The sequence below is a fragment of the Pleurodeles waltl genome, chromosome 6 (genome assembly GCF_031143425.1).
Source record: "Pleurodeles waltl isolate 20211129_DDA chromosome 6, aPleWal1.hap1.20221129, whole genome shotgun sequence".
In the NCBI taxonomy this organism is placed as follows: domain Eukaryota; kingdom Metazoa; phylum Chordata; class Amphibia; order Caudata; family Salamandridae; genus Pleurodeles; species Pleurodeles waltl.
The window spans coordinates 1,274,311,666-1,274,329,734 of record NC_090445.1 but is presented as its reverse complement, the minus strand read 5'-3'; the positions used below and the strand labels follow the sequence as shown (position 1 = coordinate 1,274,329,734).

At 47.2% G+C, this 18,069-nt stretch overlaps 1 protein-coding gene across 1 annotated transcript in view; it reads right to left on the bottom strand.

The window, feature by feature from the left end:
- The window catches only part of LOC138300801 (microsomal triglyceride transfer protein-like), a 498,282-nt gene that overhangs the window by 201,713 nt on the left and 278,500 nt on the right, over positions 1–18,069 (bottom strand). Inside the window, exon 10 of the mRNA XM_069240573.1 lies at positions 7,555–7,723. Coding sequence (XP_069096674.1) covers positions 7,555–7,723 — 169 coding nt within the window. The remainder of the gene's footprint in view (positions 1–7,554; positions 7,724–18,069) is intronic.

Genomic DNA, 18,069 nt, shown 5'->3' with positions numbered 1-18,069 from the left:
TCAAAGCCTTTGATTCAGCCGAGCCACAAAGATCTTGCAACAAAGGACTAGCACAGAACTTGGCCTCGTTGTCAAGCAGGGCTTTCATCCTAAAATTGGCGGGGTCTGACCTTGAACAACTTTTATATATCGGATGTAGGATGGCACTACGCCAGGACTCAAGAATTTTTGAAGTCAGGAGGAAGTGCTCAAACAGATGGGCAAGATGCTTGGCCCAAAAGAGGGGATCCTGTTTGAACAGTGCCTGTGGAAGACCTTTGGGACCGGGGGCTTCAGACTGCTTAGCCCTCGAGATGATATGAGGGAGACATAGTTGATAGGATTTCTTCACTCCCTGTGAGGGAATTGAAGACCCAATAAGCAAGGGACACATAAAGCAGATGGCTGAGCCTAAGACCACCAATCTTATGGGGATGAGAATTAATAGCGTCAAGAGACGCTGACGTGTATGATGAACAGATTAAAAAGAAGGGGAGCAAGCACACAGCCCTGTTTCACACCAAGGGTGGTAGGAATTTTTCTAGAAAGAGAGCACCCGTCACCGAGCTTAAGGTATTTGTATGGAGTTCTATAATAGCACCCAGGAGCAGTGGAGGGATGCCCCAGTTTTGTAGTTTAGCCCACAGGGCACTCTGGGGGATCCGTTCAAATGCCACCTTGAAATCAACAAAACAACAATTCAACGTCAAGCCTGACAGAATCGCCCTGTTAATCAGAGTGCTAATAAAGTGCTTGAGCAAGCAGAAAAACATGTTTGGACAATAGGATTCAAAGCCTTTGATTCAGCCGAGCCACAAAGATCTTGCAACAAAGGACTAGCACAGAACTTGGCCTTGTTGTCAAGCAGGGCTTTCATCCTAAAATTGGCGGGGTCTGACCTTGAACCACTTTTATATATCGGATGTAGGATGGCACTACGCCAGGACTCAAGAATTTTTGAAGTCAGGAGGCAGTGCTCAAACAGATGGGCAAGATGCTTGGCCCAAAAGAGGGGATCCTGTTTGAACAGTGCCTGTGGAAGATCTTTGGGACCGGGGGCTTCAGACTGCTTAGCCCTCGAGATGATATGAGGGAGACATAGTTGATAGGATTTCTTCACTCCCTGTGAGGGAATTGAAGACCCAATAAGCAAGGGACACATCTTAAACAAAGCAGGAGTAGGGCTATAAGCCCCCTCATCCAACAGTTTCCCATCCTGCTTGCTTGTAGAAAAGTGGGTAGTCAAGTAAGACGTCCAAACTCCTTCTGAAATATTGACAGCACCAGTGCTATTTAGATTGTTGATAAGTGACCAAAATTTCGTAGAATTTGGATCTTTACTTGCACTTAAAAGTTTAGCCCAAAACTGATTAAGATATGTCTGATGGTCATCGTAAACAGTCTTCCTGTAATCTTTCCTCAGTAGTTTGTATTTAATAAATAGACACTCAGAATCAGGGCTTTTCCTAATTGCCTTTGCTAGTCTGTTGCGCGCTTTCTTTAGGTTCTTGGTTTCCCTAGAGAAGACAAAAGACCGGGGTGGGGCACAATTACACACAGGTTGATGAAACCTTGACACTAGAAGGCAAGAAAGTTTAACCCATAACTTAACTGGGGACATACAACCCGATCCCTCAGAGTAAAAAAAGTTAATACATTCAGTCAATACCATGCCGCCAATAGAAGAATTCCATTTTATGCGCTTTAATGACTCGGAGCAGGCACTACCACCCACCGCCCGCATAAGGTTGTGCAAAGGAGATCTAGATTTGATGGATACAATTTGTGGACAATAATCACTCTCGCTCCGGGAAAAAAATCTGAAACTTTTCAATGAAGGGAAACAGTTCAATATTGCAAATGGTATAGTCTAGATAGGAGTGGGATCGACTATCTGATCTTGTCCACCGGGGGACATTGTCGAGTAAATATCCGTTCAGAACTTTAAAGCCCATGCTGTTGAGGTGCATTACTGTGTGCTCTTCCAACGGGCAATGCGGACAACCCGAGGCCTCCATTGTGTCGTGAAACAGGTTCGTATTAAAGTCACCAGTTATGAGATAATTAGCACATGAATATTCCCCGACTAAATCGCCCACAATCTGCATCAATAGATACAACCTGCCCCTTGTTTCCTTTGTTGCGGGAGCAATGTAAATGTTAATTACTATGAGAGTTTGCTGCGCAGTCCTGTCCCTGATGACAATCACCTGGATCCAGTTATCTTCCCAGACCAGTGCCAGAATGCTCCCATTTAGTTTGACAGTTACATAGGTGGCCAATCCTCCCTTGGCACGGCCATTCTTGCTCGTTCTATGGGCAGGTTTCCACATTTCTGAATACCCTAACAACGGACAGCTGTTCCCAGCCTAAGTTTCCTGAAGGGTGATTACATCGTAACTGTTAAAAAATGATAAAAGATCAGCCGAAGTGAAGTTGTGCACAACCCCGTTTATGTTCCATGAGCATACAGACAGACATCCAGGTGTTGACACAGGACCAGCCACCCCTAGGGGTCAATAGGGACGCCCATGCAAAAGGGTAGAGGGCAGCCAATCCCAAATGGATGCCCCCTGGGAACCGGAACCAATACAAGGGTGCCACTGAAAGTAGAAGTGCCACTTAGAGTACCTTTCAAAACTGAAAAGGGCTTCAATACTGTGAGAGCCATTGAACATTGGGATTCTGATAGTAACGAGGGATAACCAGACTCCTTATAGGGAATAATTGTAATACCCCACGAGTGAAATAGATCTCTCTTAGGAAAAATAGACTGAGCTATTGAGGCAGAAGATAGCGAAACCAGAGTGGATTCCCTTGAGTAGGACCCCCTTGAGTCCAGAAATTCAATAGAAGCAATGTCCTTAGAACCAATGTTATTAAGATCTGTTAAAAAGTCTTAAAATGTTCCCCCTATTCAGTATGTCATGAGGGCCCCTGGAGCGATATTCTGGGATGAACACAAGTTTGAAGGTTAAGGGCTGTTGAGGGACGCAGGGGGAATGAGGGCTGTTGCCGTTCCGCTGCATTGAATGAGCCCACAAGGCCCCCCAAGGCCAGAATATCGGAAGGAGAGGACCAGATTGATGGCAAAATTACAGAAAGGCTGCTTTTGTTGTCAGAAGGCATCTTGAGGGAATTGGGAGAACCAAGAACCAGAACATCGCCATCGGTATTTCCATAAGCAGTTTTAGATTTGAACGGTGTGGCAGCGGACAGGCACTCCACCACCCCAGTGTGGAGCTACCGAGTCCAACACACTGCCTGAGTTACCTTCCTCAGCAGAGATCAGAGGGACCTTGGAGAGGAGTTCAGTTTCCTGCACAGTAATACCAGCCGAAGTGTCCTTAGCAAACTCAGTCGGGGGAGGGGGTGAGAGGGGGGGGAGATCCTTGAGGGGGTTGGCTCTTTCTTTGCATAGTCTTTTTTTTCCCCTCTTTCTCAATGGATGTTGAGCCACGAAATCAGCTCCTAAAGGCGTTGGATGTGTTAAAACAGGTTGTGCAGGGATGCAGGGAGAATGGGAGGAGGCAGGCACCTTGGACTCAAGTTCAAGTAGAGGAGAGCTCTTTGGAACAAAATTGTCCAAAATGAAATGCTCCGAGACTCCAGTGGCAACTAGCCGAGAGGGGTTGGTAGAGGTTGCACTCTTGACTGGAAAGAAGTAATTGTCCAATGTTTTTGGTTTAATAAGTTCCTGAGCCAAATCAGAGTTGCGGCTTGAATTCGTCAAGGGCACCGGAGGCGCAGGAGCTGAAGATAGCCTCTTGATTTCACATAGAACTGAACTTGGGACAGGGATGAAAGGCTTTCAATAATTGAAGAGCAGCAGCATGATTAACTGGTTAAGGTTTTCTATTTTTTGGACAATACCAGCTATATAAGAGGCCAGTGTATTCAGCAAATCGACTTGGAAGTCCAGCTTATCATAGTGATAGTTCAGAGCCAGGACAGTGGATTGGAGAGTTTGCAAAAGCTGTGGCCAGACAGAACCAGTTACCATGATCATAAAGGAGGATGCAGGGTTGGATTCTCTGTCAGCACCTCCTACGGAGTCAGATTGAAGACAGGAAAGGTCAAGGAGCGATTGGTTGTTGAGCTCGCCCTTGATAAACTCAGTTTGAGAGCTGCAATCACCAGCCCGCTGGAAGACCTTGTTGGTAACACTGGATGAATACTGCCGGTTGGACTACGGGTTCATTGTGCTGCTGGAGGACTGGATAGCGGGGGAATGCTGTGATTCTGTGGGGAATCATGGCAGCTCGCAGCCAGCCCGTCCTGCCGGTGGAGAACAGCTGGAGAGGCAGCTAGAGAAGTCACCCACTCTCCAACATCGAAGGAATGGTCACTGGAAATAATAATTGGTGAAACTTCATCCTGAGATGCTAGCTGGGAAAGGGCGGATAAAGCTGGATGATGAACTAGTGCAGCTGTTGTCGAATAACCACAAGCAATGGGTAGAGCATCAATGACTGCAGACTCCGTGGGGACACCACAGCCTGGTGCCAGCTCAATCTCTCCACCGTTTGCCAAAAGTTCCAGCTTAGGTTTTTTCCTAAAGTAAGCCAGAAGAGAGGACTCACAGAGTTTCAAGGAGCATGGATACGGTGTATGAACAATGGAGAGTTGAGACTTCAAAGTTGCTGAATTAGGCGGATCAGCAGCCAGTGGTGGAGGGGCTTCTGTCATTCCAGTAGGCGAAAGAGGATGTATCCACTTTTGGGGGGGCTGATGGTGAAAGCGGGGTGACATTGCCCACGTTGTCATCGCGCAGCATTTCTTACGCTTTTGAGGATTGGGGTGCTCCTTCCTTACGTTACCAGATCTCATAGTGCGACAATCTTCAAAGGTCCTTCCTTAACATATGGGGAAGCTCAGGACAGGAAGTAATGTAACTCAGCATAAGTAAGTTCTTAAGAGGACGCTTTACGGCTCTTGTTATGGGATATGCTATGTTTTTTTTTTGGGTCTGATATATGAAGTATATTTGTAAATGCAGTCACTAATCTCTTGTTTATTTATTGTGCCTACTATCTGCTTTATTGACTCTATTTTGACAAATTAAAAAAAGAGAATAATGCAAAATAGTGGACTGAGTACTTCATGTCATCAGTTATGTAATATGAGATGCAGTAAGTGATGTCCTACAACCTGTCATGAGTGATGTATTATGTGTGGTCATATGCAGTGCATAGGAGGGGCAAAAGTTGTAGTTAGCCCTGCTAACTGTAACTGGCGAATGTCGGTAATTTTTAAAGTTCAACACCTTAATTTTGCCACGGACATATTCACACAATCATAACATCACTTTAACCTTTGTTTTTTAGTGGATATATTGCATATTTGGAACCCACTCCAGATCTACTTAGCTGTTGTACTACCTACCCTCTTGTAGACTGATACACCCTGTATTTAAAAAAAATAAAACTTGTCAAAGGTGTGTGTTCTGGAGGCTGACATAGCACTTAAATATATGAAACTATATATGAGGTGTTTATTAATTCAAAGACAGTAACCTCTGAGTGACTTTAAAGTATTTTGTGTATTTAGTGACCAGGCTGGAGGCAATATTAGAATTAAACAGAACAGTTAGTTTAGACTTTATTCCAAATCCATTAAACGTCTAATAGCCATAGAATCAATAAGGACATTTAACAGGACTTTCTTGGAACTGAACCTCAAAACCGAGGATCTATGTGAGAAGTTGCAAAGTATTTGTCATGCAGCGGGGTTGACAGTGGGGGATCAAAATTACTATACCAATACATATTGGCTCTGTAGGAAAGCTTCTCATAAAATGTCATAATTTTGCAATTCAAGTGAGGCACATCCCAACTTTCATTCATTTTTATGTTACTCTTCTGGAGGGCCCACCAACTATGCGTATACCTATTTGAGGTCATCCCTCATCATCATGCTCGTCACTGAATTCATTACACATCTTACTACCAAGAAGGCTTCCATGTGCAGTCACAATTATGATCACCACAAACAATAAAACAAGTATGTCCTCAGTGCCCTCCGAAATAAGCAGAAATTTAAATTAAGCCCAACATGATCGGGCCTCCAAAGAGTTGCTACTGTTGAGCAAGCATCACGTTTCCAGGGGAAGACAAACTGGTTAGCTCAGCTGCAGTTGTCTTCAAGTATTCTGGAGCCAATTAACAGAACACTATCAACCATCTTGAAAGATTTTGAACTGAATCTGCTAACTTACAGGGAACCGATATAATTCTCTTCTTGAATAAGAGTTAGAACTTGTTGTAGAAAAGTTAATTACTGCTGAATGTACTGTTCTGAAAAAACCTACATTTTTATGAATATTTGACTTGAAGAACGGAAGATAGTGTATGGAACAGTAAACTAATTTTGCACCCAGCTGCTATAATGGCCATGTGCTTCTCTTCCAACAATGAATTATGATGTTGGAGGACTGTAAAGTGATGGATGGTAGATGAGATAAGTGAGTAAACTTGTTAGTCTAGTGAGACTGATGAGTACAAATCATCCTCAAAATTTGAATCCTGTCCCGAGATGGTAAAATATAATTTACCTTCTTACACATTGTAACGAACTCCAAATCATGTTTCTTCCTAAAGTAAAGGTTAATCACTAAGAACGTGGTCTCTCTCTTTACAGCAGAGGACGCCTGAGACATCATCCACTTAAGGTAGATACTAAAGGCCTCTTGTACTCTTTCGCCATTGAGACTACCACCCGGTTAAATAGGTAAAACATCATCTGGATATCGTTGATGTAGATGTTGGGTTTTAATAGAAGGGATCACTGGAAGTCGTGAAGTCGTTTACCTTAAACTTTCACAGAAACAAGGACAAACATGAGCCCTACGGACCTCCAAAATTGACTTTCTCTAAAAGGATGGATCACAAATACCTTAGCAGACCTACCCTTCAAAAAAGATATGAGCCACTTCACAATGATCTTTGACAGCACCGCCATATCCCTATATCCATGACAGAAAATGGACACCATCTCTAGCCCAAACTAATCCATCTTTATTTCTAGGTTATTCCTGTCTCTGATATACACTACATGGGACCTCTTTATTTCCCTGTACAGAGTTAAAAAAAATCATCATCGATCAACCGAACCACTGACAATTAAAGATTTTTTTCATTTAACTCTTTAAGGTAGCAAAAATTTTAAATGGCAGATTATCAGGGGAACCTAATAGTATTGATAAAGCAACAGTATTTCTACCCAAGAATGAAAGTGCAACATGTTCGGAAGATCTGGAGATTGTTTTGTATGGGTGATCTTGGAAATTGCCCAGGGATAAATTAGGTTTTGTGTTCAAGATATGGTGTTCTGCATACCGAGAAATTTACCCAAATATGTGTCTAAGTTGTGTGTGCAGCTGATCACATACTGCAAAGACTGGAATGATCACATTTTGCACCCATCTCTCTCTATAATAATATTCTAACATAAAACTAGTTTGTTTAAACAGGTACAATTTTACAAGCTCATTCATGATACTAAAAATGACCAAAATACCACTGTATCCATGAAGCGTATGACTCCATATTTCAACCATGAAAATCGTCAACTTACCATTACAATGTTTAGAAGTTCTATTGAAGGGTGGGGAGCAAATGCTGCAGCGTAGAGAAACTTTTCTTGCAGTGGAACTTGATTTTTGTTACTGAAATCTAGGAACTCAGATAGGGATGACAATGAGGCAGTGGACTGTGCGGCAACCGCAGCATCAATTAGAAAGGGCCTGCAAAACAATACACAAATCAAGTCAATTTCAATAACCATTTCATTAAAAGTCAAACTGAATATCAAATCGGAGGGTCTGAATGTATTGGGTTTTGATGATGTAACATGGTCTGGCTGAAATGTAGTACAAAGTAAATTGGGTTATCTGTCAATAGGAAACTGGGAATAAAACTAAAAGGAACAACAACGTTCGTAGTGGACTTTGGTGTTTATAAACAGAGAAGAATACATTTCGAACACACTAAACAATTGGTTCATAGGTGTTTGTTTTTGGTAGAATAACAGACAAGTTAGGAAAATGCGTAAGTTTGGCAGTGAAGAAAATAAACATGAGTTTGAGAGACAAGGCAGTGACGGCAAGAGATGTCCGTCATTGAATGATCAACATGGCGTTGCTGAAAGGTTATGCTGCACTATTGGAGTATTTTTTAGCTTTCAGATCCAATATCGGGGATCGTCAGAGAAATTAACCCACTTATGGTCAGCCTATACTAATCTCTTTTAATTGGGTTCACAAAGAAAGGATAACCATACTTAACAACCTAATGATTTGTCGATGGGAACTATGAAATATTAGCTTTTGGTTGTATAACAGGATGCTTTCACACCGTAAGCATGGCAAGAATCTTTAATTTGAATTTGCAGCCAACTGACAACCAATGATGTTCAGTTTGTTATTGTGTCATATTATTGTCATCATCATCATCCCCATCAATAATCATCAAACATAGTACATTTAAATATGTCCCATAAAACCTTCATATACAAAGTACATGTAACAAAGCTACACAAAACAGTCATAATGAATATATGATACCAAATCAGATCAGACATAAGAGTATTCAGTTAAAACTGCAACTGTACAACATGGGATTGGCCCCTAATAGCAGGATTGGGGGGTCAATTCCATGATCTTAGACACTTCACATGGCCATATTCCAAGTTACCATTGTGAAGCTACATATATGTATTGACATATATGTAGTGCACACTTATAACGGTGTCCCCGCACTCACAAAGTCTGGGGATTTGGCCCTAGACAATGAGGGCGCACCTTTGCTAGTGCAATGATGTCTTCACACACAGTAACTTTGCACCTAGCCTTCAGTAAATGAAGGTTAGAGATGTAGGTGACTTATATTTTACATAGTGCAGTGAAAAATGGCTGTGAAGTAGTGTGTGTGCACTGTTACACTCAGGCTGCAGTGGCAGTCCTGAAGAAAGGTTTGTCTGGGCTCCTTATGGGTGGCAAAAGAAATGCTGCAGCCCATAAGGGCCTGGGTACCTAGGTACCATATACTAGGGACTTATAAGGGGGGTCCAGTGTGCCAATCAGAATTGGAATATGGAATCACTAAACTATTTTGGTAAGTAGAGAGAGCATAAGCACTGGAGTCCTGGTTAGCAGAACTTCAGTGACATAGTCAAGCATACTGACAGCACACATAGGCCACAAACTATGAGCACTGGGGTCCTGGCTAGCAGGATCCCAGTGAGACAGGCAAACACACAGACAAATAGGGTTTTAAACTATGAGCACTGGGGTCCTGGCCAGCAGGATCCCATTGAGACAGTAAAAACACACTGGCAAACACTCACAAACAGGTCAAAAATGGGGGTAACCATGCTAGAAAGAGGCTACTTTCTCACAGTCTGCCCTCTTCATGATGAAATGTTGGCATAAAGTTAATATAAGGTTTTGTAATTCAGTAATTTAAGTATGCCATAATATTTAGGTGTTATTCTGAAAGATATATTATAGACAGGATCATACAACATTGTGGCAAGATATGAGGATCATTTCACTCTTGGGAGTCAACAATTTTCTTAATTCATATATGTGACATAAAATGGGAGTCTGTTTTCAATTGTACTTTTTGTTAACATTGGCTGAACCTGTCTGTAATTTGCATGAGACAATATATAGTTGCCACGTAAAGAGTCACATGACATTGACACAGCCCATTGACATGGGTGAAACATTGGCTCTGTGTGATTGAACTATCACTGTTGTTGCACCTCTAGCACTTATGCACTTTTTTGTTTTAGAAAATATACTTTAATAAACATTGTTTTTTTTATCCATGACATTCAGAGGCTGCCTTTTATCACTTACCAGGCATAGGCCTTGTACAAGGTGTATCTCTTCATTGCCATATTCTCCTTATGCACATTTTACTTGTGCAAAAGGGCTCAACTGCCATCCCTCAAAAAATCCTCTTCAGTGCATCAGCTCTGTTAGAAAGCTAAGTCACACTCTAGGTGATTTGTCTTTGCTATTTGGAACCATAACTCAGTTGAACAAATGAAGGTACACATTCTATAGGATCTTGTCTTAATACAGCTCTAAAGGATTTGTGGGGTTTCAAGGTCAAATACATGGTTTTACTCTTCCTGATGGTAAAGAAATCTATGAACATCGCAACAGGTGGATAAGGCCCTTGAGGTTTGGAGAGGAGATTCGTATCATCAACAAAAGGAAGAATATAGGCCCTCATTACAACCCTGGCAGTCGGTGTTAAAGCAGCGGTAATACCGCTAACAGGCCGGCGGAAAAAAAATGGAATCACGACCAAGGCGGAAACCGCCAACACTGACAGCCACTTTAACACTCCGACCGCCACGGCGGTAGAAACAAACACCGCGGCGGTAACCGCCAACAGACAGACGGAACCCAATGTACCGCCCACACAATTACAAGAGGTCTATCCGCCACCTTTTCCGGGGCGGTACCAACGCGATCAAAAGCACGGCAGAAAGAGTACTTGAAATGGAAAACACTCACCTCTCAACACCCAACGAGGAACCAGGATGCCATGGAGCCTGAACTACACGTCCTGCCCATGCTGGTCTTCCTTCTTCTGTTTCAGGAGCATGAAAGACGCCGTCGACGACCATGGTGAGTACTGCACCTACAACACAGGGGAGGGGGGAGGGAAAAGAGAGTGACACACACACGCAACACGCAATACACCCACCCCCATCCTCACCCACAACACCATACACACAAATACGTGCAGCAACATTACATATACACCCCATCACCCCCTGGAAGAACGCAAGGACAAAATTAAATGATTGTAACAATTGTAATCAATAAAAATAAGATAGTGCAAGTTCAAAAATCAGTATATACAAATATGTACACCAACTATACAAGTCTGGATAGTATTCAAACATCTTCCGTGGATCAGTGTCCCAAAATGCATGGGCAAAGCCCACACAAGATACCTGACTCGAAACGGAGAGAACACTGCAGGGACATCAGATCGAAATTAAACAGGCACCTCAGGGGGAGGGGGAGAGGGGCAACTCAGCCGGATGAACGCACAACGCCACTGCTCCACAAGGGGGCTCCATGCCCACTGCTGTATCCTGGGGAGTGCAAAGCCACAGTCTCACAAGTCTTTCCAGTGGGTGGTTTGCCCACTGCTCTATCCTGGGGAGTGCAAAGCCACAGTCTCGCAAGTCTTTCCAGTGGGTGGTTTGCCCACTGCTCTATCCTGGGGAGTGCAAAGCCACAGTCTCACGAGTGGATAACAGTCTCCACTGGTTCTGGAGGGGGCTTGGTGCCCAGAGTGCTTCATCCTGCCAAGGACTGAGGAAGTGGATGTGAATATCCACTGGTTCTGGAGGGGGCATTGTGCCCAGAGTGTATCACATGCAGTGTGGCTGGTCCCATTCCCTCACATGGGTGTGTGTGCCATAAGACTGCCTGGGAACAGGTAGCATGATACGCCATGGAGGCAGAGACATACCCCACCCTGCTGCGGCTTTGCCTGCCACCTGCAGGTGCAAACAGTGATGGAAGTCATGCCTCATGGAAGCTGGGCAGCGTCCAGGACGTCTCCTCCAGCCTTGGACAGCTGCCCACTGGGGATGATAGCCATGTCAGCTGTGGTGGCACTGTCTGAGCACGTCGCGGGGCTGGTGGTGGTGCTTGCGGCGGTGTCTGTGACGGAGGTGCTGGCGGTGGTGCATGTGTCTGCACTTGTTGAGGGACACAGCAGGATGTCTCCTGCAGTCTCGGACGGCTGCCCACTGGTGATGATGCTGGGGACTGTTGCAGAGGCAGCAGACGTGAGGGTGCCGGTGCTGGTGGCAGTGCAGGTGGCGGTGTCCACCACCATACAGGTTGGTGTAATGGTTGACTGAAGGGATGACTCAAGTCCCTCAGTCGGAGCCACCGTGCCCTGACCTGCCCTTCAGGTTGTGTCCCTTCCCCACCTTAGATGTTGCCGCTGGTGTCTTGCCACTGTCCCCTTTTGGTTTGGAGGAGCCCTTGCTTACTGGTAGGTGCGGCTTCTCCCTCTGGCAGGTGGGCACCTTCTTCACCTTGGCAGGTGGCGGAATGGCCTGCTCCTTGGCCTCGCTAGGTGGCACACTGGCAGTCCTGATGGGTGGCGCACTCAATGAGATTGGAGATTCTGGCACCACTGTGCTTGGGGATTTGGTGGCTGAGGTGCTGGGCTGGGACCTGGAAAGCCTGGCCCTAGGGGAAGGACGGGGGGGAGATGTAGGGAAGAAGTCAATGTTAGCCAGGAAAAGTTTCTTAGACACACTGGGACGGGAAGATGGAGGGGGTTTGGGAGTAGAGGAAGAGGTAGTGGTTGTAGGAGCTGTACGTTTGCTGAATTTGGGTAAAGGTGCATGGGCCGGAGGCTGCTGTGAGGTGGATGGCTGTTGGGTGTGTGCCTGCGTTTGTGTACTTTGGGAGGAGGGCTCACAGACACACTGGGAGAGGACACAGGGGATTTGTGAATGGTAGTGTGGGTGGTGATTGCACGTGAGCGGTGTGTGGTGATGGGCGTACTGGTGATGGAGGTAGTGGCTGAGGATGTAGTGCATGCAGGTGTGAGTGGAGACGAGACAGGGAGGGAGGAGAAGGATGTGGAGGAGGGGGACACAGTGGGGGCAGTGGATGTTGCTGTGTCTGCATGGGTATGGTGGTGCTTGTGTGTGTGCCTGTGGGATGTGTGGTGCTTATGTTTGCCATGTCCACTCTTGTGTGTTGATGAGTGTGCATGCTGGTCTGATGGTGTGTTTGGGATAGGCTGAGGTACAGGGGATTGGGTCGGGCTGGAGGAAGTTGGAGGGGGGAGGCTGGACACAGAGACAATGGCTGCCATCAGTGCTAAGGCCAGAGCCTGAAATGCTCTCGGCTGGGCCGCCTGGCCAGAATGAATGCCCTCCAGGTATGCATTTGTTTATTGCAAATGCCTCTCAACACCCTGGATGGCATTCAAAATGGTAGATTGCCCAACAGTGAGGGATCTCAGGAGGTCAATAGCCTCCTCACTCAGGGCAGCATGGCTGACTGGGGCAGGGCCTGAGGTGCCTGGGGTGAAGGAGATGCCCGCCTTCCTGGGTGAGCGGGCACAGGACACACGCTGAGGGGCTGCTGGGAGGGTGTGCTGGTAGGGGGGGTGGCGGCTGTACCTGTTGATGCGTTGGGCACAGAAGTGCCCGCCACCGCAAGGGAGCTCCCATCAGAGGATGAGTCGCTGTCGCTGGTGTATGCTCCTGTCCCCGTCGTGGAGCTCCCCTCGTCCTCTGTCCCACTGGTGGCTTCAGACTCCGTTACTTCACCGTCCCGGGACAAAAAGGGGGGGAGACAGAAGAAACACATGTTCAGTGCATGCAACACCTCTACCATTGGTGGACACAACACAAAGGGAGCAGCCCTTGCACTAAGCCATGCACTAACAGTTTTTAGGAAAATACACATGCCCATGGGGGACGATGCCTAAGCCCATTTGCTGCACACCTGGAACCCACAGGAGCCTGACTAGATGTAGATGGCTATTACCACTATTGGGGTTGGAGTTCCACAGAGCCTGCCTAACAAGGGTCCTACCCTACCAAGTTCGCCCTGGCCTAGGGGAACCCACAGCCCACTTCCCCCTGCCAGACACATCGTAAAGCGGGCAGATTCAGCTGAATGAGACTGTACTCACCCCCTTGTGGCTGCTGTGATGTCCTCAAGCGCCCATCCAACTCCGGATATGCTACCGCCAGGATCCATTACATCAGGGGGGTTATAGTGCGACGGGCACCCCTTCCACGTTGGGAAGCCATCCCCAGCTGGGCCTCCGCCGTCTTCTTGCTCCAGCGGCGCAGGTCCTTCCATCTTTTTCGGTAGTGGGTGCTCTGTCTATGGTAGACCCCCAGGGTCCGGACGTCCTTGGCGATGGCACGCCAAATACCCTTCTTCTGGTGGGCGCTGACCTAGAGGAACAGTGAAGTTAGAATGGATGTTACTATCCCGTACAGGTCATCTCACGCATTGCCTAAACACCTCCCACCCTGGCCCAGACATACATACACACACACTATCCTCACATGTTGGCCTGTCCCCCTCCCCACCCTCTTCCATCTAGGACACTCCATACAATCATGTGCCATCCACCATGCTCACAGTGTAATCACTGTTTGTCTGGAGGATCGTACAGTTGGTATACTGGGGGAGGACCCCATCGACCAGTTTCGCCAACTCCTCTGAAGTGAAGGCAGGGGCCCTTTCCCCAGACACTGTAGCCATCGTCGCTTCCAGACACAGGTCACAGCAGCACTTGCAGTGTAGGTCCTCTCCTGGTGAAGGTCAGATATCAAGTGAGGGAACAGTTAGAAAATGGCAGCCACGTCTGCGGCGGTGCGTACCGTCACCGCCGGCGTACATCGTCATTGGCCCCTGGAACCCATAGGGCCCAATGTTAACCAATGCTGAATTGCGCTGCGGTCTTCGACCGCCTACCCCGACAGTGTACAACGCCAGCGCAGTTACCTCATTTCCCCTTGTCCCACCTTACAGGTCAGGTAGCCGCCATTTCAGGGGGCCACATGGCAGGCGAAAAAACTGCGTCCCACCTATTTAGGCCATGAATACGGACAGATAAAGGCACATGGCGAATTTGTAACGTTTTTGCAAAAAACACATTGTGATACGTAAGCGTTGGATGACCCTCTGCTCACTGTTCTCCTCCATAGGGCATGTCCGCTGGGGCAGGTGATGAGATGTCGGCATCCTCTGGTGTACAAACCCCTGGTGGACCTGTCGACAATGGAAGAGAGAAACATCATTATCACTTACAGACTTGATCGTGCAGCAATCCATGAACTGTGTGCCAAGTTGGAGCCAGACCTGATGTCAGCTATCCGCCATCCCACAGGAATACCCCTTCTAGTGCAGGTTCTGTCTGTACTCCATTTCCTGGCCGGTGGGTCTTTTCAAACAACAGTGGCCATGGCATCAGGGATGCCCCAGCCAATGCTCTCTAACGTGTTGTCCAGAGTGTTGCCTGCCCTGCTGAAACACATGCGCAGCTACCTAGTTTTCTCTCAAGTGGAGGATTTGCCCACAGTGAAAGGTGACTTCTATGCTCTGGGACATATCCCCAACATCACTGGTGCCATTGATGGTACTCATGTGGCATTTGTCCCCCCCCAGGAATGAACAGGTGTACAGAAACCAGAAAAGCTACCATTCAATGAATGTGCAGATGGTGTGTTTGGCAGACCAGTACATCTCCCATGTGAATGCCAAGTATCCTGGCTCAGTGCATGACGCTTACATTTTGAGGAATAGCAGCATCCCTTATGTGATGGGGCAACTCCAAAGGCACCGTGTGTGGCTAATAGGTGAGCCTAAAGTCCCCACACTCCATTTGGTGTCTGGGTATGAGAGATTCCCTTATGTTTGGAGGATGTCTAACAGTTGTCCCTCAATATTTGCAGGTGACTCTGGTTACCCCAACCTGTCATGGCTACTGACCCCAGTGAGGAATCCCATGACAAATGCAGAGGAATGCTACAGTGAAGCACATGGGCCAACTAGGAGGATAATAGAACACACCTTCAGCCTCCTGAAGGCTAGATTCTGGTGCCTCAATCTGACAGGTGGATCCCTATACTACTCACCAAAGAGGTATGCCAGATCATCTTGGCCTGAGGTATGTTGCACAACCTGGCTTTGCAACGACAGGTGCCTTTTCTGCAGGAGGATGGGCCTGATGTTGGTCTTGGGGCAGCTGTGGAGCCTGTGGATAGTGAAGAAGAGGAGGCAGAAGAAGAAGATGTAGACAACCGAAACAACATCATCATGCAGTACTTCCAGTGAGACACAGGTAAGAAGATGAAACTGCATCCCACATCTTATACTATTGTAGGAGCTAGCATAAATCTGCCCTTGTCACTCTGTGTATGGACCCTGACTTGTCACTTTGGATTTCCATTTCACAGATGTTGCTCCCAATTTGTGCCCTCTGTTATGTTTACTCCTGGCCTACAGCTGTGTAACCTTGGTATGTGAAAAAGTACATTGACATTGCTATATTCCAGAGATTTTGCAATTACACATTTGTGAAAGCACAGATTGACTCCTGATTGTTTTGTGAATCAAGGTGTTTATTTCTGTGCAAATAAGTGGAGGGGGTGTGAAATGGGCTGGGGTGATGGTAGAGGAATGTCCATGGCAGAGTCCAGTCTATTTATATCACAGGTGCATTGTCCAATGGGGCATAGGAAGCGAAGCAATGGCAGTTTAAGGTGGACAGGGTGACAAAGTGGGACAGAAGCGTGACATTCAGGAGGGTCTTATTTCCTGGCAAGGGTCTTGGCATTGTTCTCTGTCTTGTTCCTGGATCTCAGGGACCATTTGCGGGGTCTCCCCCTGCAGGGGGTGGGGTGCTGGTGGCCTGTTGGTCCTGTGTCGGTGCCTTCTGTCCACTAGCACCGGCGTAGGTGGAGGGCTGTTCATCGTCCAGGCTAGTGTCAGGGGCCCGTTTGTGTCCCGCTGTGTCCCTCATGGTGTTGACAAGATCTCCCAGCTCCCCTGCAATGGTGACCAGGGTGGTGTTAATGGACTTCAAGTCCTCCCTGATCCCAAGGGAGTGTTCCTCCTGAATCCGCTGGGTCTCCTGAAACTTGCCCAGTACCATGTCCATGGTCTCCATGCCAATGGTCTCCTGGGAATGGTGGTATGTTCCCATGATGTTGGAGAGTGTCTCATGGAGAGTGGGTTCCCTGGGCCTGTCCTCCCCTTGTTGCACAACAGTCCTCCCAGCTTCCCTGTTATCCTGTGCCTCTTGTCCCTGTGCCTCTGATCCCAGGTCCCTGATTGTTTTGGGTTGGTGGGTTTGCCTGGAGTCCCTGTATTGGTGGGCAGACTGCTGATTGACGTGTCCTGGGGTCAGAGGGATGGGCCCGCTAGGTAGGTGCTGTGGTGATGTTTCCTGGGGGGGAGGCTCTGTGGTGGTTTGTGAATGTGTCAGGGGAACCAACTGTCCAGAGGTCCCTGATGGGCCGGGCTGGTCATCTTGATCCAGGTGTGCAGAGCTGCTGTCATCACTGTGGGCCTCTTCTGTGGGGGGACTGGATATGTCTGGCACCTCCTGTCCGGTGACGTTGGGTATGAGTCCTGTTGGGATGTAAATGCATAGTTTTAGTATCTCTGTGTGCCATCTTGTGCATTGGGTGAGTTACCCTCTACTCCTGTGCTTCCATTTTGTATTTGCCATTGTGTGATTAGTATTTTGGGGTCTGTGTGGGTATCTGTACTGGAAATGCTTTGGTAATGGGTGTCCATGCCTTGGTGTTGCATGCAGGGCTTGGTATTGGGATGTGTGGGTTGTGATAGTGGGGCATTTGTGAGGTGTTGGAGTGATGGGGGTGAGGGTGAGGGTGGGGGTGGGGTGGGGGAATGTGATGGCATGCAGGTGGGGTAGGGGGATATGGTAGTTAAGATATGAATTACCAGAGTCCAGTCCTCCTGCTACTCCTGCGAGGCCCTCAGGGTGCATGATTGCCAAGACTTGCTCCTCCCATGTTGTTAGTTGTGGGGGAGGAGGTGGGGGTCCACCGCCAGTCCTCTGTACAGCAATCTGGTATCTTGATACCACAGAACGTACCTTCCCCCGTAGGTCGTTCCACCTCTTCCTGATGTCGTCCCGTGTTCTTGGATGCTGTCCGACTGCGTGGACCTTGTTGACAATTCTCCGCCATAGCTCCATCTTCCTAGCAATGGATGACTGCTGCACCTGTGATCCTAATAGCTGTGGCTCTACCCTGATGATATCCTCCACCATGACTCTGAGCTCCTCCTCAGAAAACCTGGGGTGTCTTTGAGGTGCCATGATGTGGTGTGGGTGATGTGCTCTCTGTTGTGATGTGTGGGGGGGGGGTGTTGGTGTGTGTTGTTTGAGGTGCGTGGATGTTGTATGAGTGATGGTGTTGTGTGTCTGTGGATGCTGGTGTTGTCCTAGCTAATCTCCCTCTCTGGCCTTCTTTTAGATTTTTGGTTGTAAGGGTTTGTGGGTAATGTGGGGTGTGTTTTATAGTGTTGTGAGT